This window comes from Chelmon rostratus, chromosome 3, assembly GCF_017976325.1.
Source record: "Chelmon rostratus isolate fCheRos1 chromosome 3, fCheRos1.pri, whole genome shotgun sequence".
Taxonomy (NCBI): domain Eukaryota; kingdom Metazoa; phylum Chordata; class Actinopteri; order Chaetodontiformes; family Chaetodontidae; genus Chelmon; species Chelmon rostratus.
The window spans coordinates 25,524,491-25,550,500 of NC_055660.1; the positions used below are offsets into that span (position 1 = coordinate 25,524,491).

The 26,010-nt window shown below is 44.3% G+C and overlaps 3 protein-coding genes across 3 annotated transcripts; 1 reads left to right on the plus strand and 2 right to left on the minus strand.

The window, feature by feature from the left end:
* Positions 1 to 5,494: 5,494 nt before the first annotated feature.
* LOC121627788 (beta-crystallin A1-like) lies at positions 5,495 to 9,235 on the plus strand. Its single transcript, XM_041966850.1, has 5 exons — positions 5,495 to 5,569; positions 5,657 to 5,775; positions 7,690 to 7,831; positions 8,063 to 8,205; positions 9,088 to 9,235. Exons 1-5 carry the CDS (start codon positions 5,495 to 5,497, stop codon positions 9,233 to 9,235), a joined length of 627 nt encoding a protein of 208 aa, XP_041822784.1.
* A 1,058-nt stretch (positions 9,236 to 10,293) lies between these two features.
* Positions 10,294 to 22,184, minus strand: unc93b1 (unc-93 homolog B1, TLR signaling regulator). The gene is made up of 13 exons (XM_041934118.1): positions 21,996 to 22,184; positions 20,679 to 20,795; positions 20,414 to 20,555; positions 20,103 to 20,256; positions 19,858 to 20,019; positions 18,124 to 18,253; positions 17,897 to 17,990; positions 16,825 to 16,949; positions 15,252 to 15,434; positions 14,836 to 15,109; positions 14,617 to 14,738; positions 14,362 to 14,484; positions 10,294 to 12,764 (listed from the first exon to the last, which is right to left on the minus strand). The coding sequence occupies exons 2-13, from the start codon at positions 20,793 to 20,795 to the stop codon at positions 12,498 to 12,500; spliced, it is 1,893 nt and encodes a 630-aa protein (XP_041790052.1). The 5' UTR covers positions 21,996 to 22,184; the 3' UTR covers positions 10,294 to 12,497.
* Positions 22,185 to 22,281: 97 nt separating this feature from the next.
* Positions 22,282 to 26,010, minus strand: timm10 (translocase of inner mitochondrial membrane 10 homolog (yeast)). The gene is made up of 3 exons (XM_041934096.1): positions 25,805 to 26,010; positions 23,325 to 23,522; positions 22,282 to 23,135 (listed from the first exon to the last, which is right to left on the minus strand). Exons 1-2 carry the CDS (start codon positions 25,873 to 25,875, stop codon positions 23,327 to 23,329), a joined length of 267 nt encoding a protein of 88 aa, XP_041790030.1. The 5' UTR covers positions 25,876 to 26,010; the 3' UTR covers positions 22,282 to 23,135; positions 23,325 to 23,326.

Below are 26,010 nucleotides of genomic sequence, written 5' to 3' on the forward strand. Positions count from 1 at the left end.
GATGACTGAGAAGAAAAGATGATTTGAATCACTTTTCCATTGATGTCTTTTAGGATCACATTCAGGGACTGTATGAAAAAATTCCAACACTCTCCAATTTGACATGAATACATTATTGGACTAATAATGATCATAGCCACCAAATTACACAATAAAGGTTGAAGTAGCCAAAGTTACGGCGAACATAACAAAATGATGCGTCCTGTTCACCAGATATTCCAGCCGAGCTGCCACTGTCACTTTATATGGCGGATTTACATTTTTACACATTCTACTTCACTGTAGTTCTGCTTTCTGTTGAAATACAGGAGAACAAGTTTTCCTCTTCCTTCAGCAAAAGTAAAAAAAACCTCCCCCTTTCCTAACCCCCCGCCCACACACCACTGATTATTTTTCTACAGTCTTAACAAAGCTCACAGCAGTTCAGACTAAACCACACAAATTACTATCTTGTCATTTGTTCTGCTGCACACTGACATTTCTAGTATAAAGCTGCAAACCTTTTCAATCAAAAGACATCAAAATAACCAAAATGAAGTCAGTCCTTCTTACAGGCATTCATTCTTTGCAAATCACCAAAGACAAACGTTTTAAATTCTAAACATGCAAACATAAGAGATTTTTCAATGAAACTTCTGATAACCTGAAAGGTTCAAACCTGAGATTAAAAAAGGAGCACCCGTGTAGTTTAAGCTATGTTTGTGGAGCCAGTTTGAGCAGATTTTAGCGTTATATTTAGCACAATTCAGACGCAAAATAAACGGTTTATTCTGAATGTGAAAGACCTAAACAGGCCGCGGTGCATTTACTGACAGCTGCTCACAGGAAATTTACATTTCACCAACAGTGTTTGACAGTCATATCTTGAGCTCCAGCTGTGATAAAATGTTCTGATCATCAGGTATTACATCAGGTTATTCCTGCTGTCTGCTGTCTTTCCTCGTTCTGTAGGATGTTTGTCCACTGTCTTACCTGTGGCAGTGTGTGCGTAAAGGAGTAGACTCGGGGCTGAGACTGGTGGTCTGTGTGAGAGTGCGGCAGGCCCCTCGCAGCTTTTATATGCTGGCGCCCAGAGAGTAGGGATTATAGACACAGAAACAAACTCGCTGAGCTCACAGCCCCCACAGAATAGAAATACCCCCATCATCAAAGAGAGAGAGAGAGGCGGAGAGAGAGAAAGACGGTGGGGCAGAGAGAGAGGGAGGGAAACATAGGTTGGAAGAGGAGAAGAACATGAGGAAGCTGCGCACTGAAAGCCGATGTATATTTGGCCTCAGAGAACTTGATGAAAGACAAAACAACTTTATATTAACTTGATCCTGACATGAGTCCATGAATTAAAGAGTCTTTTTCTAGGGCCAACCCCACAGCAGCTCCACACTAATCACAGCCAAGGCTGAGCAGGCTCACATTTAACAGGCTGTCAGACCTCTTCGCTCATGTTCCCTCCACTGCTGTAATCAAGAGGCGCTGGGACAAATAATAACAGGAGAAGCAATAAGCTGCGAGAAGCAATAACCTGACTGTTCCGCCTCGGGGCGAGCAAAGTGGTTCAGAGTGTGCACGGACAATAATCTGGATCTCTCTCCTCATCACAGTGGGGGGAAACTATTAAATGAAAGAGATCTGCCTCGGTCCTCACGTGGGTGTGTAAAATGTTGTGGTGGGTGTCAGCTGCAAGAGGAAAGTCCATGAGATGCTTCTTCCAAAGTGCGCTCGGGGGAGCAAGCCAGCCGGACGAATGCAGGCCAGGACAGGAAGGAAATAATGGCTGCAGCCGTTCACAGATGAGATCCTGAGGTGGGGCCGCTCTTGTCATGGAGTCAGTGGTCGGCCTCATTCATCTTGGAATTTGCACTCGAGTGAGCCACCGGAGTGATGGGGTGAATCACACACTGTCGGGCGTCCACAGTCACGGCTGAGAGACACATGAGGGTAGTAAACGGGAAGTGGCCGACAGCGAGGGGAAAAGAAATGGGCATCCTGGGACGCATCTTGCTTATGCATTCCTGAGTCGAGACAGAAGGATAGACTGGGGTCCTTCACTTTGGACCAGATTCACTGACTGATTCAGTCATGGTCTACCATCCAAACTGACATTCAAGCTGATAAAACACTTCTCAGAGCAAACGAGGAAAGCATGGCAGCATGAAACATAAAGACGTTGTTTTTTTAAGATGATTTTTTTGGGCAGTCTTTGCCTTTGTTTGATCATGGCAGGTGAAGAGACAGACAGGAGATGGGGAGAGAGACGGGTATGATGTGCTACAAAGGTCACCAGCTGGAATCAAACCAACAGCTGTGAGTGTGAGGCTTGTGCTGTAACCATTCGCCTACCAAGGCGCTCCCAGCGTAGAGTAGCTCAGATGACTCTCTGAGAATAGACAATAAAAGGAAGACATCTGCAGCGATTCAAAAGCCTCACGTTCCTAACAACAGCAACAAAAAATAATGTCAATAAAGGAACGTGTCTTATGAGTTAAGCGTCTGTAAGCAGCAAATCTTAACACCCTGGAGTGTCTTCTTTTATAAACTTGAGGGACTTTCCAAACAATTCCAGGCCGTTCTGGACACTGGGTACCTGACAAGGAGAAGTTCTGAAATCACTCACTGCATATACGATTTGCATTGCAGCATGCATAAAGGTTACAGTCCAGGAACAGAATCTTTTACCCTGTATAAATAATACAAGGTGCTTTTCACATTCACATCTGGCGCAGCTGGAAACATGACAGGAACACAACATCATTATTAAATCATTGTGGTCTTCCTGAAGGTGAGCAGTGTTTTCAGTGCTATCTAAACTACAAAATGTGCACTGACCCCTCGTATAAAATCAGCCCATACATGCTTAGCGGTGTAGCAGCTGATCTGACGACAGAAGATGAAATAGAGCCAACAAACGTCAATGACATATTCAAAGTGTTCTAATTAAACATCCCCTTCAGAAAGGTCCGTTAATCAGTATCTGGAGCCTGGCTGCTGGACCTCCAAGTGTGTGAAATACACCTTCAAATTTAGTGAAGGTGTGATAAATGTGAACATTTTCAGGAAAGTTTATCCCACATAGTTCATGTGTCTGGAAAGCTGGCGTGAGTGTGTGGGCCGCAGTCAGAGGCAAATATTTCAGAGTGGAGCATCCTGGGGATCTTTCATGAAGTTAAAGGTAGTCCTCTAAAGCAGGGTTACTATTACAGTGCATAACCCTGCACCCTGCAACATTCAGTTACACAGCAGACAGTGATAAGACATCTGCATGTTTGGGAGAAAAGCACACCTCTGTTTACATGATGCCAGCCGGGACTTTGGCGTCCGGGTCCAACGCCTTCATGTGCTTCTGCAGATATGTGTCTGTTTGCGTGTTTGTGCGTCTGCCCATATGACGGTGAACATGTCGAGAGGATCTTGGCTCCAGCCTCTTCATGTGCTCTCCAGATGAAGTGTCAAGGGCCAAGGCCCAGATGAAGTGTCTGGGGAGTTACTGTGGCAACTGTGGCCTGATGCTGATTTAAGTGATAGACTAGTGGGTATAAATGAAGACAGCAGAGCAAAAATATTACATATATATACACAGGTGTGGCTTCATGGACTGACCTGTTTCAACATAGTCGCAAAGTTATTCTTTTTCAGTGTTTCTGAAGGGAAATTCTCCTAAATCGCTTTTCTTAGCTATGTTTTTCATTTGAACAGAATGGCATGAGCATACCGCTATTATTAATTATTGGTTATCATCATTAATTGAATTCCTCTACCCCAATTTCCTCGACTTTTTGGAGTCACCATTGAAACGTGCTGGCCGGATGGCTCTCCAAATCCTCCTCATTCTGTGCCTATAGCCCGGCCATTGTTGCTCTATACGATGGCACTGCTGACCTATACGAATAGACCAACAACAGCGCCACATTCCCCACCATCACCTCTGTGCCTGCGCTGTATATGATCTGCTGAGTCGACAGGCCGCATAGGGTTACAAAGAGAGAGAGAGGGGGGGAGAGAGAGATACAGACAGAGAGAGGGGGGGGGGGGGGGGGGGAGGGAGGAAGGGAGAGAGAGATAGAGAGAGGGGGGACAGAGAGAGAGAGGGAGAGGGAGAGGGAGAAAGAGAGGGAGAGAGAGATACAGAGAGAGAGAGAGGGGGGGAGAAAGAGGGAAAGGGGGAGAGAAGGGGAGAGAGAGAGAGAGAGAGAGCGATGAGCGCGCGTGTAAACCGCTTTTTACGCACAAACATGAGCAAAGAGAAGCGCATGAGGGTCACTCTCACCTGCGTCAAGTTATCACAGTTAGCCAGCAACATACCGGAACTCCTTTTCCCCATCTGCCTTCAAAATAAGAGCCTTAGTAGTTCTGAAGTAGGCTTCCTGCTGCCAATTATTGTTCTCATTATTGATTAACTGCAGGGCCCAACATCATGGCACCAATGTTGGGCTTTCATAGGAAGGCTCATTCAACTTTTTGGTGTATTTCATTATGTGATTTGATTACAGTCTGCCACTAATCAATTAATCAATACACTGTTTAGTCTACAAAATGTCTTTATTTTAAAGTTATGACGTTATGAATCAGTGCAACAAAGCAACAAGTTCTCACAATTGAAAGGTTGGCACCAAGGAATGTTTTCTTAAGAGTTACTGTGTCAATTTGGCTAGTTGTTTAAGCTAATAGCTGTAAACTCATCAGCAACTTCTTTCTTTATCAATTAATTAAGATAATTGATTCTGCTGTTGTGGGACTAAGCAGCGGTGAATAGAAAGAGTGTGCTAGAACAACCTATTTTGGCCAAAGCAATTATGAAAACCTGTTTGTAACATAAAGCTTCAAAAATGGAATCAGTCTTGCACTTTTTATGAACCATGCCCAGTGGAACATATTTAAATTTGCTAACTTCAACAGCATAAAAGTGAATGGTTATATTTTCCATTTTCAATTTAATCCACAGTTTCACGGGTGTTATATTAGTCAGCAGTGCTTCATTTTGAAGGCCGTAACCGGAAGTATCACCCTGAATTCGGGCCCGCTTCACACTGACGAACTACCCCTCTTTCACATCATCAGCATGGAGGGGCAACAGGCGCACGCGCGCGAGCACGAGTCCCCCGCGTGGACGCCGGTATAAAACCGAAGCGCCAGGTTCAGACAAAAGTCTGTGGAAAGAGGATTTGGTGTGTGAGGAGCGCGAGGAGAGTCCAGGTAAGCAGGGGCGGGAAAATGACGGCGCTTTCCCACGGGCCGGGCCTCGCGGATTAAATGCGTGTTTAACCCGCACGGTCTGGATGCTAGCTTGTCATTAAGAGCATTTTGGCTGAGTTGAAAGTAGAATTTATTATTCATTTTTAGTAGAAACATTGTTACAAAAAATGTTTAGTGTTCAAATTCCATTGAAGTTCAGTTACAGGAGCAACTTTCACTCAAAATGAATATATTTGACTTTTTAAATCCTTCTCTGATCCATGGGCTTTTTTTTGTTTGTTTGTTTGTTCTCTTTTCAACTTCAGAGATGAATAGAATCACCAGAACCCACATGACCTCACCCATGTACTTCCCCAGCATGGGCACAGCCCCTTTCTTCAAGGTGAATACACACAGACACACACTCATAAACACGGACTTGCACACATACAGCACTCATCCCCCCCGTCCCCCCCGTCTTCCCCTGCAGGTGACTGTGTTTGAGCGGGAGCACTTCCAGGGCAAATGTCTGGAGTTCACCTCCGAGTGCTGCAACGTCCACGACTGCGGCCTGGACAACATCCGCTCCATCCGAGTGGAGAGTGGAGCGTGAGTCACACAGCCTGTACGCCTGCAAGTCTCTGTGGACAGTTGACTGACTCCGTGTCTGTGTGTGTGTGTTTATGTAAGTGTGTGTGTGACGGAGGCAGAGACATAATGAGAGAGGATGTAGTGTCCAGGCTCCCACTCTGAGGTCACTCTGTCGTCCATGCGGGGCACACCCAGCATGAGCAGCTGTGGGGAGGTCGGCCTCGTTTTGCCACGGCATCCGAGAAGGAGTCTTCTCACGCTCACCTCAGGAGTTAAAGCGGCCTTTTAATCAACCTGAAAGCTATTGGTACCGCTGCAGGTTCATTTTGTGGAGGCTATTCAACCCTGGCACGTGAGGTCAGCAGCTATCACTGGTCACCAGTGGACATGGGTGTTTTTATACCTGTGATAAAATGGTGTGACCCTTCCTTTTCTCATACAGCATATTAGAGGAACAGAGTCAAGATCCCTGCGATGAAAAGCGCACAAAACTTTTTGAAACTCCAAACTGCTCTGAGAACTGTGTGGTACATACCATCAGTACTGCTGTCTGCTGTCTGCTGTCCAGCTTTCACGCTGCTAACTAACTTTCAATCTTAAAGCCTGTGACAACATGATAACATTCTTGACTTGGCTCTCGCAAACATTACAATTTGATTCCTATGTTGCTTAATTCTGATTGGTATATGGAAGCATGTGACATCACCTTTTCTCAAAGAAGACCCGCCCACTCAAAACAGTGGAAAGAAAAAAACAAAAAAAAAACAGAAATCGCTCATGTCAAATCACCAAAACAATGATGGTTACCAACAATAATTATGTTGACACAATATCAGATATACTGTTAAGCATTCTATTTATCAAAAGAAATTGGTTAGTTAATTCAATTCCATGGTTAATTATTGTTGTTTTCCAGAACTGCAACTGCTGTTTGCTGTACTTGTTATTTTACTTTGTGTTATTCTGTAACAGATTTTAATGTGTACATCAGGAAAACGTCACAGCATTTGTTTATATTCACAGTGAATCAACGCGTCATATTATTTATTTTTTGCCAACTGCGTGTCATCATACATTTCCATAACACTGTTTCCTGTTGGGAAGAGTGCAGTGTCTTCCTGTGGGCCCTCTGCTGGTGACTCCTCACACCGTTAGAAAACCTTTTTGAGCTCTTTTAAATCATCTAGAGGATTTACCACTCAGAATCATTCATGCAGGATGTTTATTCTGACTAATTAATTAATTCTGAGGACAAAAATTGGAGAGAAGCGAGTATCGCTGAGTGCAACTGTATTCGCAGAAGTGCAATCACTGAATATCAAGTCAAGCTTTTAAGTAGAAACTGAGCGGATGGTTCGCCAAACTGTCAAAAACCTTGAAACGCCTTGTTTTGTTCTCCTGTGTCATGTTGCCAGTTCAGCTGACAGACTGTGCTGCCCTGATTGTTGAGGAAATTGTCAAACTCCTTGACGTTGGGAGCCATCAGCGAAAAAAAAAACTCCAACATGCACGGAGGCCAATGTGAAACTTTTTTTGTAGTTCACAGAAAGTTGACATGAAGCTGATGTGAGTTTTTCAGCTTCACTCATCATTTTGTGAGAACATGTAAGAAATGGTGGACATCACCCGTACGGATTAAATTGTCTCATCTGGGACCTTGTAAAAAATGACGAATTAAAACAGGACACCGGGTAGTGATAATGCTGCTGCTCATGACCCTCCTCATGAGGTGCACTGTGTCCACTGACCACTAGAGGGACCAGACTGGCTTAATTTCCCTTCAGCAGACTCTGCACCTTCTCTCCTTCTCTACTTTTAACTCCTCTCACCCCGTCTAGCGTCAGCTGTCTGTTTTATGTTCAGACTGATTTCAGACATTTACCGTTTTTCCCTCCAGTCTGACTGTTTCGTTTCTTCCCCTCATGTGTCCAGTTGGGTGGGTTTCGAGCACCATGACTTCCAGGGCCAGCAGTTCATCCTGGAGAGGGGCGAGTACCCCAACTGGGACGCCTACAGTGGCTCTCTGTCCTACCACACCGAGCGCTTCATGTCCTTTCGCCCCATCTACTGCGCTGTGAGTACCTGCGGAGTGTTGGAGGGCTGTGGGAGTGAAAGAGTGAGAAAGAGCTCATGGGAATGAGTAGATGGTGAGTGGCAGAAGGGAGGGAGTGAAGAGTGAGCCACACAGCGTGTGACTGAAACAGCTCAAAAATAGGCATGAGACAAGTCAGTGCCACATGTCGGCTCTTCTTTACGTCTGTCTCACAGGCCTAACGCGGACTCTCTGTTGCACCCCCCTCCACAGTCTCACCACAGCAGCCGTATGGTGATCTTCGAGAGGGAGAACTTCACTGGCCGCAGCACCGAGCTGTGCGACGACTACCCCTCCCTGAAGGCCATGGGCTGGATCGTGCCTGAGGTGGGCTCCATGCACGTGCAGTGTGGAGCGTAAGTCAGTGCTTCGTCCCAACACGTTCCAGTTCAGGTTGACTGGTAGCTCTTCATCATGAGGAAGCTTCTGAGGGCTTTAAAGAGGAAAAAAGAAAAGCAAGAGTGAAAAACCATTTTCAGTGCTGAAGCATGCAACAGGATGAAGTAACCACTTTCTCAAAGTCAGTGAAATATTCCAAACTGTGATGCCATTATCCTAAGACACTCCTAGCAGCATGGCTTTACTGATGGCACTGTCGACTGGTCTGGTCCAGACTGTAATATCTCATCAACTACTGGACAGATTCCATGAAATCTGGTGCAGGCATTGATGAAGACATGATTTGTGGTAACTTTGGTGATCCCCTGACTTTTCAAATAGTGCGCCACCATCCAGTCAAAATTCTGATTTGCCCAGTGCTTCAGTTTATGACCAAATACCTACAACACTAATGACATTCCCATGAGCCTCAGCTGTACTTTGTGTTTTTGTGCTAAATAGCTGTTAGCATGCTAACCTGCTGAACCAGTGTAATGAGCAGCACAGCCTCAGAGAGCAACTATCATCTGTGGTGTTTTACAGATTGTACACAGTGGGTATTCATGGAAACATTTTGGTTTGAAGGTTAATATTTGCAGCAGTGTGGAAACACTGTCTCCATTGAAATTGTGACAATTTCTTTCCTTTCTTAAAGTAAAATGATTCATCATTTTCAGATTTACTTTTCAAATATTGGTGTTGGCCTCAGAAATCCAGTATCAGCCAGGCTGTATTTTGAATCATTTTCCCAATGGTGGCTAAATCAAATACCACTGGGGAATTTCTTAATGTAAAGACATAAAAATGTCACTCAGCTCTTCTTACTTACCGACTGTCCCCCCTCTTTTCACTTTCCTCAGCTTTGTGTGCTATGAGTACCCAGGCTACAGAGGCCAGCAGTACATCATGGAGTGTGAAAGACACAGCGGAGACTACCAGCAATGGAGGAACTGGGGCTCCCACTGCCAGACTCCAAAGATCCAGTCCATCAGACGCATCAGGCACTGAGAAGGAGCACATCAGGACGGGCAGCAGTAACGGCTCAGGCTAACACCTGGATGCTGTGCTTTAGGGGCCTGACTATGAGCTAAAGCCTGAACATTAGGTTTGGTTCTGAGTTTAAGGCTTCATGAGTCAGGACTGCAACTACAACGCAAACCATCAGTGACGTAGCAGCTACCTCTTTACCCCAGCTCATTTTCATATTTCTGTTCATGCTCATTTTGTCTTAGTACAAGTGAAATAAAGCTCAGTTTGAGAACCTGAGAAGTTCTTTCTATAATTCCAGTGTGAGTGCACGTTTGCAGAGAAATGTCTGGCATTATTTCATCGAGAAGACAGTGTGAACCTTAGTCCCTCAGCACGAACAGCAGCTGCGATTTTGGTGCCCAGAGAACAGGGAAGGCGAGAGACACTGAACAATAAACTCTAATCACACACCAGTCTGTGTGTGAAACTGTGACAGTAAAAATTGTTCCTCACCAAAGTTTTTATGGGTGCAAATTCTGCTGTATCTGAATGCACAACAACAGCCCTTCATATGCATGCAAAGTACTTTTACTGCAGTACAAAGGCTCAGCTTTGATGTACAGTCACAATGTTTTGAGTGTTTCTTATTTGGTGAAACTTTAGTTTTGGTCTTTTAGTCCAGGGCCCACATTCATTGAGCATCTGGGTTCCTGCAGAAAGTTAAACCAGCACAAGGAAATAATGCTTTAAATTAGTACATCTACAACCTAAAGTATTTGTAATAACCTACTACTTAAAGGTAATACATCAGTAGTTTCACACTAGAAAGGGATGCTTGTTATGTAAATTGGATTTTCTGATGCTTTTACTCCGAAATTTGTTTTCTTTTTCAAGTTCATTCAAGTATTTCTACTCTTGCATAAGTAAAGGTCAGGTTCCAGTTATGTAGTCAACACTTTAACGAGGCGTTGTGAATGTGTGGGTATGTAAATGTACACTGCAATCAGCAATTCATTTAGTCTTGCTATTCTTTGCATTGGACATAAAGTTTCCATGGTGATAAGTTAAGAGAAGCACAGTAACAGACGACAGCAAACTTCAACAGTCTGTGGTTGTATGTACAGGTGGGATCAAGAGAGAAGTACAAAGTGTAATTATGTGAATACACGCAGCAACAAAGAAGTTCACAGGGTTTAAGAGAGGAACATGACGTGACATTATTGAACAACTTCACAGGGATCACTGCAACATCAAGCAGATTTGTTCAAACCAATTCAAACGAAACATAGAAAAAGGTGATTTCCAACTGAACAGGACAGGACTTGAAACTGGAAATGGTCAGCAACACAAAAGACAGGGTGAAGTGACAGCTACACACAGCAAAGTACAGTAAGGATAGCATATAGGTTTTGTACATAATGACATCTACACATTCCCTCACAATCACTAAATCATCCAATAGCAGGCCTCCAAATTCGTAAACATGTTGCGATTAGCAGGCCAGTTTCACCGCAGACGTCACTGTCACTGTTAACATTAACAACGGCTCTGCTCCGTTCAGCTGTCGCGGTAAGCCCTCACAGTGTGACAGTGAGCCAGCAGCCTGAAAGTGAAGCAGCTAAATGGAATCCAGCCATCATTAACTGTCTTCCTGTGTACAGCTGTGCATTTCTGCTGTGACCCGTCAAAATGTCTTTCATGAAAAAGGCCTATTAGGAGCAGGAATTCAGCACAAGCATAGCTGCAGCATGATGAAATATGATTTCTAATAATAACTGTGTGTAAGTGCTTTTAATACGTTTTGAGGCCTTAAATAAATACACTTTTAATGGCATGTCGACGTCCTGATACGTGTGCAGTTTCAAAGCATAATCTGACTTTATTTGCTTTGATTATGTTGGTTTCTGGACCAGCGCTCGGACAGATCGCTGTGAAATTTTGTCCAGATATTAATGGTCATCAGGCCATAAATCCCAATGACTATCACATACTATACCACACAATCACAAACTAAAACACAATCCTAATGGCTATCACCTGACTTTTCCTCTAGCGCCACCAGCAGGTTGACACTTGTAGTTTTAAGCGAAATGTCTGAACAACAAGATGTCCACCTCATGTTCACCTCAGAATACATTTTTCATCCATCATCAGGTTGAAATTTTAATTTATTCAATACTTTTGTTGGTTTTTGCCCATAAACCTGCAAAACTAAGGACATTCCCATCAGCCTCAGCGGTACTCAGTGATTAGTGCTATTTAGCACATATCCGCAAGCATGCCAGCATGCTAACAGCAGGTAATGAGAACTATGTGAGTATTTAGCTCACATCGTTCAGCTATCGTGGCTGAATGCCTGTAGATTACTTATTAAAACACATAGCTAGTCTTAGTAATGTAATTAACGTATTAGTACCTGTAATATATAACTTAAGGTCACTGTTTACCAAAATGCATACTTTAGTGGGACTGGCCCTAAAGGACTGGTGGCCCCTATCTGTTGGATACTGAGCTATATTAAAGCATAAACATACATACACTCACATTCATATTAAACTTATGCAAACATCCTGTTTAACTTCTCACAAGAAACACATCAGGTAACAGACACATGTGTGATAATAGCTATAGTCAGCTTGAAATGTGCATAAATGAAGGGGTTGAAGGTACATAAAGACTGAAGAAGAAATATAGCTAGGGCTGCTTACGCTGTTCACATTCAGCAGGTCCAGACTCTCTAAAAATCACTCCATCAAAACACACTTCACCCTGAGAATGAACTCAGAAAATCAATTCCTCTTTTCTTTGTCATTTTCAGCTCTTTCTGTTCAGATAAGTGCTCTTTATAAAATGAAACCAGAGTGTATGCCTCAGAATATGGTTTCTACTAGATGAAGCACAAAAGCAATCGCAGTGCCGTCTATAATTATCAACATCTTTTGCAAATATGAGCCACAAACTGCGCCGCAATGGAAAAAACATGGTTGTTCTTGTCGTACTCTGAGTAGGACACGTGTTTTATCAGGTGTGCACTACCTTTTAAGATTGTTGTACCGATTATTAAATAGCACATAGTATTTCCAGTTTCTGTAGCCTCTCTTCTGGATCACTCTTGTGATTATAGTCGAATATGTAATTAGAGCTTTTGTTTGGTGTCTATAAGAATTATATGAAGTGTAAATATCTGTAAAAATATGAATGGAGTCATGAACACAACAACATCCAGCGTATCTCATCTCTCTTCCGCTTCTGTACATCTGTGATCTGTCCTCCCCTCTTTTCTCCTCCTTCTCCTCCTCTCTCACCCTCCCTCACGGTCCTCCCTCTCCCCCTCCTTCGTGTCGTCCCGTCTGCGACGTTGACCCTCGGCCCCTCTCCGCCTGGCTCCGTCTGAGTCAGCTCCCTGGACCCCTGCTTCTTGGCCTTCTTCCTCCCTGTCTTCTGCTCCAATCTCCTCCACCACATGCTCCTCGTCCTCCTCCTCCTCATTCTCTTCGTCATCCACCTCACTTCTCTCAGAGTCTGACTCATCTGAGTTGTCCTCTTCCAGGTAGCGGTACCCTTTGACCTGCGGGCACAAACAATGTTGTATTCAAGACTGAGTAGAAAAACTCAGTCGCTTTTAAGTTAAAATGTGATTGCACTCACTCACCTTTTAGTCACCAGTTAAATGTTTTACGATAAAGCTCGGACTATAATAAGACGTTATTCACTCCTGCAGAGCTGAAGGATTTCTTCCATAGAGGGCTGGTGGAGTGCAGGACAAAGTACTGTCTGCAGAAGTTCAAATCTCAACACCCAACAAACTTTATTTCTGCATGAAATCAGAGACATTCCTGGAGGGACTGAAGCATTTATATGCTGGATTTAGAAAAATCATTGTTTGCTCCAGAAAAATGACTTTTGTCATGAAGAATTGACGGAACAATTGTGTCTGGTGGGCAGTGAGACTTGATCTTCTGCAAAGCTGTGACTGTTAAACTGTCATATATGCATATAATATCCCCAGTCAGGGTCAGATTAACACAGCCTGATCCAAGCTCTGCTTTTGATTCGGTGACCTTTGGCTTCCAGTATCTGTCTGCTGCTTCAGGAGACCCCTGAGCCACCCAATCCAATAACACGGTATCATCAGGCGTGCGATTCTTCCCAATCAACCCCATCCAGGTTTCTTTTGCTCACATGAAGTACCCCAGCTGAACTTAGGCCAGACTGCTGTTCGCTCCATCCAGACCCAGTGCTGTGCGTAGAGGTGAGCCCAGCTATATCTAGTTGGTACAGCTCCTCCTCCTGCACTAGCTCTGGCTTCTCCCAGCCAGAGAGGTGATGTTCCACATCCTTAAAACCACTGTGTGATGCCAGGGGTCGGCACGCCTAGGTCCCTGCCTCCGCTGCCGCCTGGCTGACAACGCACCCCACCCCAGTGCCTACACCTGCGAGAGGCCGGCCCACAGGACAGCCGTGACATGCAGCCAACGCCCAATCACCAGGTGCTCGCCAGCAAGCTCCCCTCCCAAGTCTGCATATGTAACCAAATTCAAGCTTAAGACCAATGCAACAACTTCACAGCAGAATTAAAAGAGTCAGATCATAAATACAGCAGGCTCAAACAGAAAATGAATCAACTGAAGGAAGCATTGCAGTGGCAGACTCAATTTATGCCATCAAGGCCATTGAAAAGTATAAATACACAGCTGGTGTGATCGCAGGAGTTATGCTACTGCTGTGAAAACGCTTGTTTCTGATTGGCTGGCAGGCAGCCATTAAAAGCATATAACACCACACCTAGAACTTAGTGCTGCCGTTGGTCACCAGTTTAAACCTCGTTCTAAATAAAAATCATGGTATATTAAACAGCGCCTCTAATTTGTGCTTCGCTACCAGACCAAACAATAAGTTCAAAATGTCCTCAAACACATACTGTCGATAGCTTTGATGGCATAAAATATTTTTGAACTGTATACCCACTTGAGAACATCAAACAAAGCCCTCGTTAAACGTGGCTGCTCATTCATTCCAGAGAAATCTGCTCACCCAGTGATTCTAGTTGCTTCTTTACATCAAATGGACTAAAATATTTCTTTTACCACAGTTGTCTTCAATAGAAAGGGAATTTCTCCTCGCAATGTACGAATCTGACAGCATGAATGGATGTCACTGGTTACCTTGTGCCGTGGCCGAGGGATGCGAGGCAGTCTGTAAGGCACTTTGTTGGCCAGACGATGCTCCATCACCCAATAACAGTAACAGGCCAGTAATAAAGTGGCCAACAGGATGGAGAGCTTGGCCTGCGGCAGAGGGACAGACGTGTGAAGAAAGGAAAAAAGGCACATGCATAGAAATGGTGAGTCTTTTCTCAGAGGTACAACATTTGAGACACAAAGACATTAAACAGTGTCTAAACACACACACAGTCATACCCTCATTGGCAGGTTGGACCAGAGGTAGACTATGAAGATGGCGATGGCCTGCCACCAGTGATAGATGGTGTAGACAAAGTCCAGACGTTCTTTTTCCTCGGCGTACAGCATACCGAGCAGCGCTGACACACACACACACACAGAGGAGTTCATGCTGACACGTGTGAACAAAGATAGCGAAGGCTGCGTGCAGACGCCTCAACCACAGCTGTCACTTACTGCCGACGCCCGTCTTGTTCAGGGCCGTGCCGAGTCCCCACAGCGCCGAGATCACCAGCAGGGGGCCCAGATACTCCGGTTTGTTAGGGGGCAGAGGCAGCGCCAGGAGGACCACCAGCAGCACCGCATGCACAGCAGCACCCACCGCCAGACACAGCCAGCGTGGGAGGCGCAGGAGGCAAAGGGAGAGGGAGGAAAAGACGGAGGAGGAGAGGCCATAGACGACTATAAGGAGCCACAGTTTTTTCAGGCCCAAAACGCAGACGCCATATGACTGTGGATGAGAAGAAGTATACATATTTGCGTGTCTTGTTTCATTATTGTGCATTTCAAAATACCCAGAGACGCTACCAAAATTAAGCAATGCAAGCAAAAGCTACTGTGCTGGTCAACAAGGTTCATCGGCAGCGCAGTACCAGGGAGAATCCAGTGACCCCAAACAGCACTTCAAACCCGCTGTAGATGAAGAAGGGGCAGAGCAGTCGCAGGCGGTAGTCTCTCAGGTGTTTGAACGGCAGCTGGAAGATGTTTCCCCAGCCGATACTGCGAAGGTCGATCTCCTCCGTCGGACGGTAGGCAGCACCGCACAGCACAAGGAACTGCGGGCAGCAGCAAACAGCGATCGGTTTATTTGGAGTGATTTACAATGATTGCTGAATGATTTTGGTTTGTACGTTTCCTGCTCTGAGCAGCTCATTCCAGCTCACTGTCGGACAAAATAACCAGCTGCAAACACAGCGGGGAAGAAAGCAGCATCTTGAAAGCCTTTGTATCCTTCTTAAATTACAGAGAGCAGTATTAGCAGCAACGATCCGTTTCTCGAGGCAGCCTTCTAAATTGTTCGATTTTGTGTGACGGTGTGGGTTTGGAGAGTGTTTTCTAAGTTTTTTTACGACCACTGTGACAGATCATTGCCCAGTGCACGCTGGGCTTGTGAAGCACTGTGCATGTGCTTATTGCTTTGTGGCTCGAAGTCAATCATCTAACAAAATTAAGAAAGTGTGTCCCAAACATTTTCATTCGCTCCAGTTTAAAGCTGTGTCTGCCGTCTTTGGCCGTTTTGTTGTTCGATGCACCTTCACAGTCTAAACAGCTCTGACACACATTCTACGCAAGCTCGTGCCAGACAGTTCTTGTTCAAACTTTCCGAGAGGATGGCATTCAGCGATGTGTGTGGGGACTTTACCACGTGGATGAACAACTAACCCACACACACATCCACGTGCCTGCACACACATATCTTAGAGGTACAGACAGCGGTAGTACAACTCAGCTTTGTTTGTCGCCATCTTGTTGTGACTTGTAAACGTGTCCTCTATTGTGCTTCTCGTGTCTCTTTGTCAAGCTACGTGGTCTTGAACCTCAGGTGGAGTAGTTATCTTGCCTTCTCCCTCTCACCCGCACACACACACACAACACACACGCTCGCCGCCTATACACTCGTCAGGGTAGTTTCTTGTGTTACGGCTGCCTGTGTTGTAGTTGTAGTTGGGCAATACATGTTTATTGATTGAAGGATTTTTGATTGTCGATCAATCAATATTGCTGGGGTTAAATGGACAGTATTGTACAAAGACAGTATTTTAAACACTGACATTTTAAGTGAACAACCCTTTTATCAAACTACATCCACAGTTTGCTGCATCCCTGATCTCAGGATGGTGCCCAATTATTATTAGGTCTGAGCAATAATTTTATTCATACTGATACAGTTATGTGTATCAATAACTATCCTAATAACCAAACCTGCTCCCAATAGTAGCTCCTAATGTAATATTCTTTCCCACTCATGTTTGCAAATGGGGTGGACCAAACCTTAGAAACACCTGTCAGTATAATGCAGTCCACTGCAAACTACAACCTTAATGATAACTTCTTTCTTTCTTCACACTGTGATCTTTGGAAAGGTAGACTTTATGGCTGAGTTGTTCCACTGGATTACTGTTTACACTGTGTTGTGCTGCCCCCGACTGGCAGGCTGGATCTTACAATGATCATGGCGAGGAAGGCGAAGCCCATGAGGACACTCTCCACCTGGATGAGCAGCATGGAGCGAGGCAGGTTGGTCAGCACGGTGGTGTTGAAGCCCGGGATCACTCCACTGATGTTTGCTCCTGGCAGAGGAAGAGGAGGGTTCAGCTATTAGAAAGGAGGTGGTTGAATGCAGACAACCTCAGCCCGGTATGTTTAACTCAGGAGACTGCATCTCTGCAGCACAGGCTGAAATGTACACTGAAAAAACTTTACAAGAAAACTAGGATGTTTGTGCGATCCTGGTCTTGTATTTTGAGGATATCAGTGAGGCATGTGATGGCGTGAACCTTTGTACAGTTCTGTTTCCTCCTACTGTAGCTTACAATAAAAAGGAAGCATAGTCGCCGCAAGTGAGATTTCTTTCCGTGATAAGCACGGCAGAAAAAGGTTCAGCTTGAGCAGAAGTGTTGCACTTCGCTGGTTTCACAGCAGCTTTGGGAGTCCAACTTGTGGACGAAAGGTATAAGCGAGACCAGCACATGCTCTTCTACGTCATGCAAGCCTATGAAACACGAGACACGAGCAATGCAAGACAGTGAGAACCGAGGAGCCTTGTTTTCAGTATTGTTGGTCGTTTTTTTTGTTTTTCCTTTTAAACAAACTCTATTCAGGGAAATAAAGCTGCCATTTCACTGTCTAAACTTGGGCTGTTTTGAAATACAGACAATCATTCATTTGAAGCTGCGAAGCTGCGACCTACTGAAATTGTTGTGGTGAGCATGTTAGCAAATAGTTCCCTATTTACACATCCAAGCAGACAGAGGTGCTGGGAGGTGGATTTTGTTACCTTTAGACAGAGCTAGCTGTTTCCAGTCTTGGTGCAAAGCTAAGTTAATTACCTTCTGGCTGTAGCTTCATATTTAGCACACAGACATGCGAGTGGTGTCAATCCGCCCATCCATTGGCAAGAAGCATGTATTTCCCAAATGTATATCTCACTGGACAGAATAGCCTGAATCCTGACACGCTGTTGTCCTGCCCTGTTTTGACTGTGACCATTCATGAGTGGAGGCGCAGTGCGATTTACCACAAGTTTTGACATTGTTGAGAATGTGATCGTTGCCATGCAGGTAGCCGTTGAGGACGAACAGCATGGGGAACTCGGCGAAGACAAAACTCAGCTGATGAGGAAGAGAGAGAAGGCAGGGACTGGTGTTCATTTGTTTCTGCAGTTGTGCAAACGTCCTTTCTGATGGCAAACTCGACACATTACTCACTGAAGCATTAGTGAACAGAAGATGGCTGAGGACTCACCTGGAAGATGATGTTGAAGACTGACTGGAAGACGATGATGTAGCTGTGGCACGCTCCCTTAGGAAGCTTCTTCTGCTCCTGCACGTGCTCTTCTTTGTAGTTGACGTACTCATAGTACTGCTGCGCCATCCTGCATGTGATTGTGTGAGAGGAGAACGCACCAGCAAACACAGACACATTCATTAAAAACAACATACATTGTATGTACAATCAGGTGTGTGATCATCTGAGGCTTACATGGGTGTGTATGTATTCACCTGTGTACGGCAGGTCCACACAATCACATGACAGACCCATGAATAGTGCACAGTCGGGGTGTAAGGACGTAAAATTCATAGTCCATCCATTTTCTTTTCTCTCCTGCACTCAACGTTATAAAGCAGCTAAATATACTTGAGAAACTGGAATAAAAAACACTGAATGGGGCCTGAGGGGGCCGGGTTTCTCAGCAGCATGGGATCAAAAAAACAATGCTTTACAAAACAAAAAAAAAATGTGCTGACAAAAAAATATCTCAGCTTGACAACCTGCACAGTTCAACAGAATTTCAACAAAACCGTGCCAGGCAAACTGCTCTTTGAGCCTTGCACTGAACCAAACAATATGGGCTATTGTTACCGCTACGCCTCTCTGTGAACATACGTGAAAACACTCAAAGCGGCAAATCATGCTGTTTTAGAGTTTTGTGACACAACAAGATCTGAAGTGTGAAGTGCTGAAGTGTGTTATTTGTCTTGCGACAGGGAGTAAAAGGAAACATTCAGAGAAAAAGAGCGACTTCATTCATCATTTAGTCTCTAATGGAGAAATGAAAGCAGATGGAAATTCTTGAGTATGCGTTGAGACAAGTGAACGTCAACATGCTCTCTGCCCGCTGATTTCCATTTGAACAAGCAGATCGATCTAGTCGGCCTGACTTTGTGCTGTAAATCCAGCCTTCATTTTTCCAGGAGATCGTAGACAGCCGCAGACAGAACTGCTTAGCGAAAGTAAGGTTTATAGTGAACCAATCTAAACACGTATACCCACTGCACTGCAAATTATTTGACACTTGCCAAGATTTAAAATCTTATTTTTAGCCATGATAACTTATTTCTGGATTTAAAAAACGTATTTCAAGAATTCTTATCAAGTAAAATTTACTTGCTGCATGGACAGACACTAGTTTTAAGTAATCTTCTTCTCAATTTTAGTGTTTATATCTTATATTTGGGCTACCCTTTTTTGCAGTGTGTGCAATCAACATTTACTTCATAACGAGTTATGAATCACCATTATCAGAGTTTTTCTTATTTTTTAAAAACGCTTTTTGCTCTGCCTTTGCTGGTTTACATGGGGATGAAAGTACCTGACTCATATATTTTTCTTGAGACCCACAGGGTGACGGTTATGTCACAGATTTACTTTCACTTTTAAAGCTTTGATGGTTCTAAGAAATGGTCAATATTAAGGTAGTATTTACATTTGAGGATGACGGTGGTGAAAAAGTTATCTTCAGTCATTGCATAATTGAATGTAAGTGACAACTAAGTCAGTGAAGTAGAAACGTAGGTATCTTTTGGTGCAGTGAGGGCGAGAGCAACGAGCTGATACACTGGTTATCCACTGAGATCTCAGCTAACTACGCTGGTCGACCTTCAGGACGCTCTGTGTGCCTGTGATGTAATGAGGGTCAAGCCTCTGCACCTTATGAAACATCTCCACCCACCAACCCACCCACATCCTGTTTCTTACCTCGTGATGTAATTTCCCAAAGAGGCCCAAAGCGGCACAATGGCCACGCCGATAGCTACGGCTGACGGAACCAAGGTGTAGTAACGCTCCCAGTAATTGGTTGAGACAAACAGTGCGTAGATTCCCGAAGCCAGGAACATCATCCACTTAGTGCCCAGGAACCTGGCAGAGAGATAAATCTGGGTTATCTATAGCTAGAGCAAGATAAAAACAAAGGTTTTTTTCATTTGTGTGTGTGTGTCTACCTGATGAGTATAGGGGTGTACAGCAGGCTTATGATGGGAGTGACGTTGATGCCCATCAGCATCTTCCGGTCGATGTCCACCAGGCCAAGGTTGCTGTACTTCACCTCACGGTATGTCATATCATAATGGAGGATCAGCTGCATCTGCAGTAGGCCTGTGGTGCACACATATACACACACACACACACACACACACACACACACACACACACACACACAAATGGATTTAAAAGAACACGTCAAAGTCTCTGCTACTCTGCCTGTCTGTGTGTGTCCTTGTCCTTTCAGTGTCTTTTCTCCAATCAAACTCACCCATGTACACACTGTACACAATCATGGCTGCAAAACTGGCTGCGAGAACATTCTTGATGACTCCCAGCCTCTTCCTCCTGTAGTATTTCCTCTCCTCCTCCTCTTCATTGTACTCTGCCTGCGGGCCAAGAAACTCTTCCATCTGAGGAAAGACAGGGAAAAAGTAGTTAGCAAAGATGGTGGGATTTTATCACACTCATGGAGACGTGTGTTATCTTTCACCAGAATCACAGAGACTGGTGTTATAAGGTTTTTTTAGGCTCACCTCGCCCTGTGTGTTGCCTTCTTGCCCCACATTCAGCAGCTCATTTAGGGCGCCATGAGGCTGAGCTGCAAGCAGGCCAGCATCCTCGGCCACGTCTTCTCTGTTGCATGTCTCCATCTAGTGGCCAAAAGGAGCAGTACACTGATTAACAGACAATTCAACCAACCAATCACTGTTTGTTTTGTTACTCCTCTGAGGTACCTGTGGGGACTAGAGTTAAATCGCTTACTGTACATACTAATGAGACTACATGTCGATGCTTTTCACGTTTTGACAAAAATCAATTATAGATTTAAGCTAACATTTGAGGCTGGATAAATTAGAATCATCAGTATAATTAATCCTTTAAGTTGTGCACTTTTATCTCTATGAGATGAAAGAAATAACATGTTCATGAAGACTGCAAAGAAACAAGTGTATAAGATGATGGGTTCCCGTGAGGGTCAATATAAAACAATTCATCCAATTTACACTCTCTTAACATCTCTAACTACTTACACACAGCTCATTTTTTAGGGTCTGTAAATCTACGTCATTATATGTTTATTACATTTCAGTAGTAGGAATAGTAGTAGCATCATCTGTCCAAGGTAAGGGACTGTATGAAAGTTATCAGGGTGGGGGACCAAGAGGTGCTGAATTTCTTGTTTTATTCTCCAAAAAAGCAAAAGTTAGTTATATGTTGTTTGGACCCTCTCCTTTACTCGGGATAATCTGCAGCTGCCTCCTCCACATATCTCTAATACATGTCTGGCACACACAATAAAATGGGAAAACACGACCGTTCTCTGTATGTTAAATCATGCTGATTTGAACTGATCTAAGTGATGCACAGCGTAGATTGGTCTATTTCAATTGTTCTAGACTCAGAGCTTTCCTCTCTACATTTTAACTCGACAACCATAAGCTACATTGTTATAAAAGAGGATGTGACTCTACACATGTTCTCCAAAACAGTGAATGCAGACACATGTCTCCTGTGGTAGGACGCTGCGTGACTGGAAGTCAAACGTCAGGCTTGAATCGTTAACATGTTCTTACTGTTGTGAGCCTTGCAGCACAGATATCGCTGTTTGTCCACTCTGTGTGGCCTCTGTTACTTCGGAATGGCCTTTGGATGTCGCTTTAACCCTCCTGTAAGACTTATTGTTAGCCCTCGCGGGATAAAAGCGCGTCTGAGGGACTCGAGCTGTACTTTCTGATACCGGAGATCAGCCACAGACTCCAGGCTCGTCTCACAGCTCCTCAGACACACACAGCCAGGTGTTACACACCTACCTGACCACACCTCTTCCTCGCTGTTTGTCAGAGACTTACCGTGTTCCTCGCGCGGGGGTCCTCGCGGGCAGAAGAGTCAGTTCACCTGAGAGACAGAAGCGCGCGGACCACCTGTGTCCCTCTGTCACGTTCCGGCTCTGCAGCTTTTAGTTCCTCTTTCCGACGTAAACGGCGCAGGAATAAATAAAAGTTTCGCGAAGGAAACGAAAGTCAGAAGTTTTCACTTCCTCCTCCCTCCTGCCCGCTGCGGCTCGTCTTAAAGCTGCAGACGCCCCTCTCTGAAACCGCTTCAGGTCCCACACAGATCAGTCCCGCCACATGAAGTATGACAATGTTTTATTAGAGTAACACATAAAAACCAAACACTGCGCAGCAGATGAAAAGCTGCGTCACTGACACAGTGGCTAACACAGGAACGAAAAGAAAAAAAGAGGTTCACAGTCAAAACATGGTCCGTTAGTATACAGCAGACACAGTCTGAACAAGCACGACCGAGGAGCAAAGTCCATCTTCAACACCAGTCCATGTCCCCACGCAGGCCTGGCTGCAGGTCAGCATCTGAGCTGTTACAGGTGAAGCCAACACAGCAGCATGCAGGCCTGGAAGACTCAACTGTGCATAGTGTCATGATACTGCATACATAATTCAGTGCATGGCCTGATCCATGTGTCTGATCTACTGTACAGAACCCACCTAGTCTGCATGACAGACAACTTGTAATTGTGAACTATGTGTCTCTACCTGAACATCTTTACTTACTTTGACTTACGCTCTCTCAAAACGAACAAAATAATAATAATAATAATAATAATCACCTGAGTTCAGATGGTGATTTGGAAACAAAGACTAACTGCAAATCAGTCTTAGTGTTTGTTTTACTCTGCTTCGAGGAGCAGACAGTAGATACCAACAAAGTATTTGAGTATCTGCAGTAGAGGCAGCACCCTTCTTGTGCCCCAAGCAGAGAAAAACAATCACAGAGAATGACATAGAAATAATAATACATGTCCCGGGTCTTTCTCCTTTGCAGGTAATTTTCCGGTGACGTCTTGAGGAGCAGGCCAAGCTGAATGTAAAACTAGTCGGACACATCCGGAGAGGCTGGGAGATGTCCTCGTGCTGTCCTTCCACCGAGTGCTCCGGTGCCTCCTCCAGCCCCATCCTACGTCTCCTCCTCTGCTGCAGCGGAGGAAGCAGTTTCTCAGTGGACCCTCAACAGCAATCATTTAACATGTTTTCATTTCCCCAACCAAACCCACCCACTCATTAAAACGCAAGTCTCTCATCTCAGAGAAACCAGCTATGCCGACCCCATCCCGTAACCTTAATCCCCCCCACAGCGCTCCACTTCGTTCCCTTCATCAGCACCTCTATCCGCTCCCCACAGCTGCCTTCCTCATCATTTCCTCATCCTGGACGGACAGCTCGGTCAGCTTGCGGCCAAGCCTCTCGTGGAGGTCCAGGTATTTGGCCACGCAGCGGTCCAGGCACACCGACTCGCCCTTTGTCAGCTCTGCCTCCTTGTAATGTGGTGGCACGCACTTCCTGTGGCAGGCGTTGGTCATTCTGGGAAAAGAGGAAGCCAGGAGACAGTCGTTTTTTAAAACGTTGTGTGAAGATCAGTATTACTCCAAGTGTAGACACTTTTACCAGGCTATTCTATTGTGCCTGAGCACCTTAATATGAAGTCCCACCAAGACTCACATATGATCAGTGTCACTTGGTAAAACTATACAGTTCCATTTGCAGGAATCACTACATTTTCTTCTTCTTCTCTTCTAAATGTGGAGCATAACATTGCAAGACAAAGTAATTTGTTTAGACTGTTAAAGCCCCAATACGTAGTCTACATTATATATATTCTAACTGTATTAGAGCGGCAACAATTATTGTCATTATCAACGGCTCTGACCATTTGTTTTATGTGTTCTTGACTAAGCGATTAAACGTTTTGTCTATAAAACATCAGACAACATTGAAAAAATCCCATCAGTGTCCTTGAGGCCAACGTGATGCCATCACACATCTTGTACCAGTTTGAGCTTGACTGACGTGAATTCATTTTATTCGTTTCTTTGACAGGGACAATACTCAATAATCAGACATGAAGAGTGAATCTTTGATAATGTATATGCCTGAAATTAGCAATGAATGCCTGTAACTGCCTGAGACTGTATCATAAATGTTAATGATAGCTCTGTTCTACTGTCCCAGTAAGACAGGATAGCGTGACAGTGAGCCAGCATGCACAATACATAGACCCTGAAACTGGACAACCTGAATGGAATACAGACAATATTATTGTTGTTAGAACGCCTGTGCTGGTCAAGTCACCATGTCCACTGAGAGAACAGTCCAGTTATGCAAAAAGGGCACAAAATCCCTCACATGTGCCAGAGAAACATATTTGAAAAGGCCTTTTTCATAGCAGACACTTTGACACGGCATGGCAGAAAAGCACAGGCGTTACTGCTATCATTAGTGATGGCTGCATTGCATTTATGTCAGACAGTTCCAGGGTCGTGGTACCTCAATGACATTCTGTAGGTGAACTCAAATTGTTGATAGCTGTGCTCTTTCTGCTAGGAGAAGTCAAAATATCTGACGTGACAAAGACAAGAGACATGACCGCACCACAAGCTGAAGCTGTAACTCAGCTGCTATTGTGCGGCGTCTCTTCCACATCCTCAATTGTCCATTGAGTTCCCCTGAACTCAGTTCTTGATCCAACTCCTTATGTTAATCATCTTCTAATCTTCAACCCTAGCGCTGTAGCCTCCTCAACTTCAAAGTCCTCCAACTTCTATGATATCAGAGGCCACAGATTTCAACATGAGTATTTATTATAAGCTTATATGCACTTATATGCAAGTACTGCAGTTGGATGGAGACAATATTGTTCAAGTGAGTACAAACCTTAACCTTAAATCATTCAGTTGTCAAAGCCCTAACGTCATGCTTGACTCATTTGTTTGACACAACACAGCGTGAGTAGGCTTTTTTTAAATCTCCTCCAGCCCCAACAAGCTGTTATTAGTAGCCAACTTTGGACAGATTTCATTGACATCCAACTTTCTGTACTGTCGACTGCTGCACTGTAATGGAAGCAACAAGATGTATTCAACTGTTAGGTTAAAATATGTTTGACATATTCTCCCAATTCTCTTTAAAATTAGTAATAAATAAATAAATATTGTGCATTTGCAATATCGTAATAAATTAAAATGCTTTCAAGACTTTGGACTCTGTACATTTGGAGGGGAACAGACAGAATTTTATTAATCACATTTTACAGATGATTAATGAATGAATCAAAAACTGATCGTAACGAAATTAGTTGTAAATTGAAGCTCTGAAGAGGATTAGCGTTGTGCTTTCGCACTAAAGACAAACTGAGCAGATGTCAATGCTACATTTGTCTGTATTGAAGCTAAACCAATTTAAAGTTGTGTTTAATTACTGTGCTTTCAGCTAATACATTCTGGGACTTTGTAACAACCTACAAACACTGAACATGACTAGCTAACAGTTATTAGTGTCTTGCACAGAAAAATATGTAGCTTTAAGTGCAGTCGCATTTAGTGTCGGCCGAAATGAGCATCACTGACATACTGTCACATGTACTGTACGTTAGCTCATATAGTCATGTTAAATATTCAGATGTATGGTTTGCTCCCGTCAAGGAGGATACAATAGCTACGTGTTCACCGAGCGTAGATGACCTTTATGTAATCGTGTGTTACCGCATAACGGCAAGTTTGATGAAGAGTATGAATGAAGGCCATGAAACCGTTCATTACTGACAGAGAGGTTAGCTAGCTTAATGGAATAGCTCGTTTTGGTTTTACCGGTTGTACATGTCAGCCATCATTTCCACCTCCAGCTCCGCTGCCAGCTGCTGTGCTTTCATGGGATCCATGTCTCCGCTCCGGTGCTGCTTACACCCGGCTTTAACCACAAACACGCCGTCCTGGTGATCCTCTCCTGCGGACAGACGATAGCAAACCTACCCGCTGCTTCTTCTTTAACCTTCAAATCCGCAAGACAGCACGTG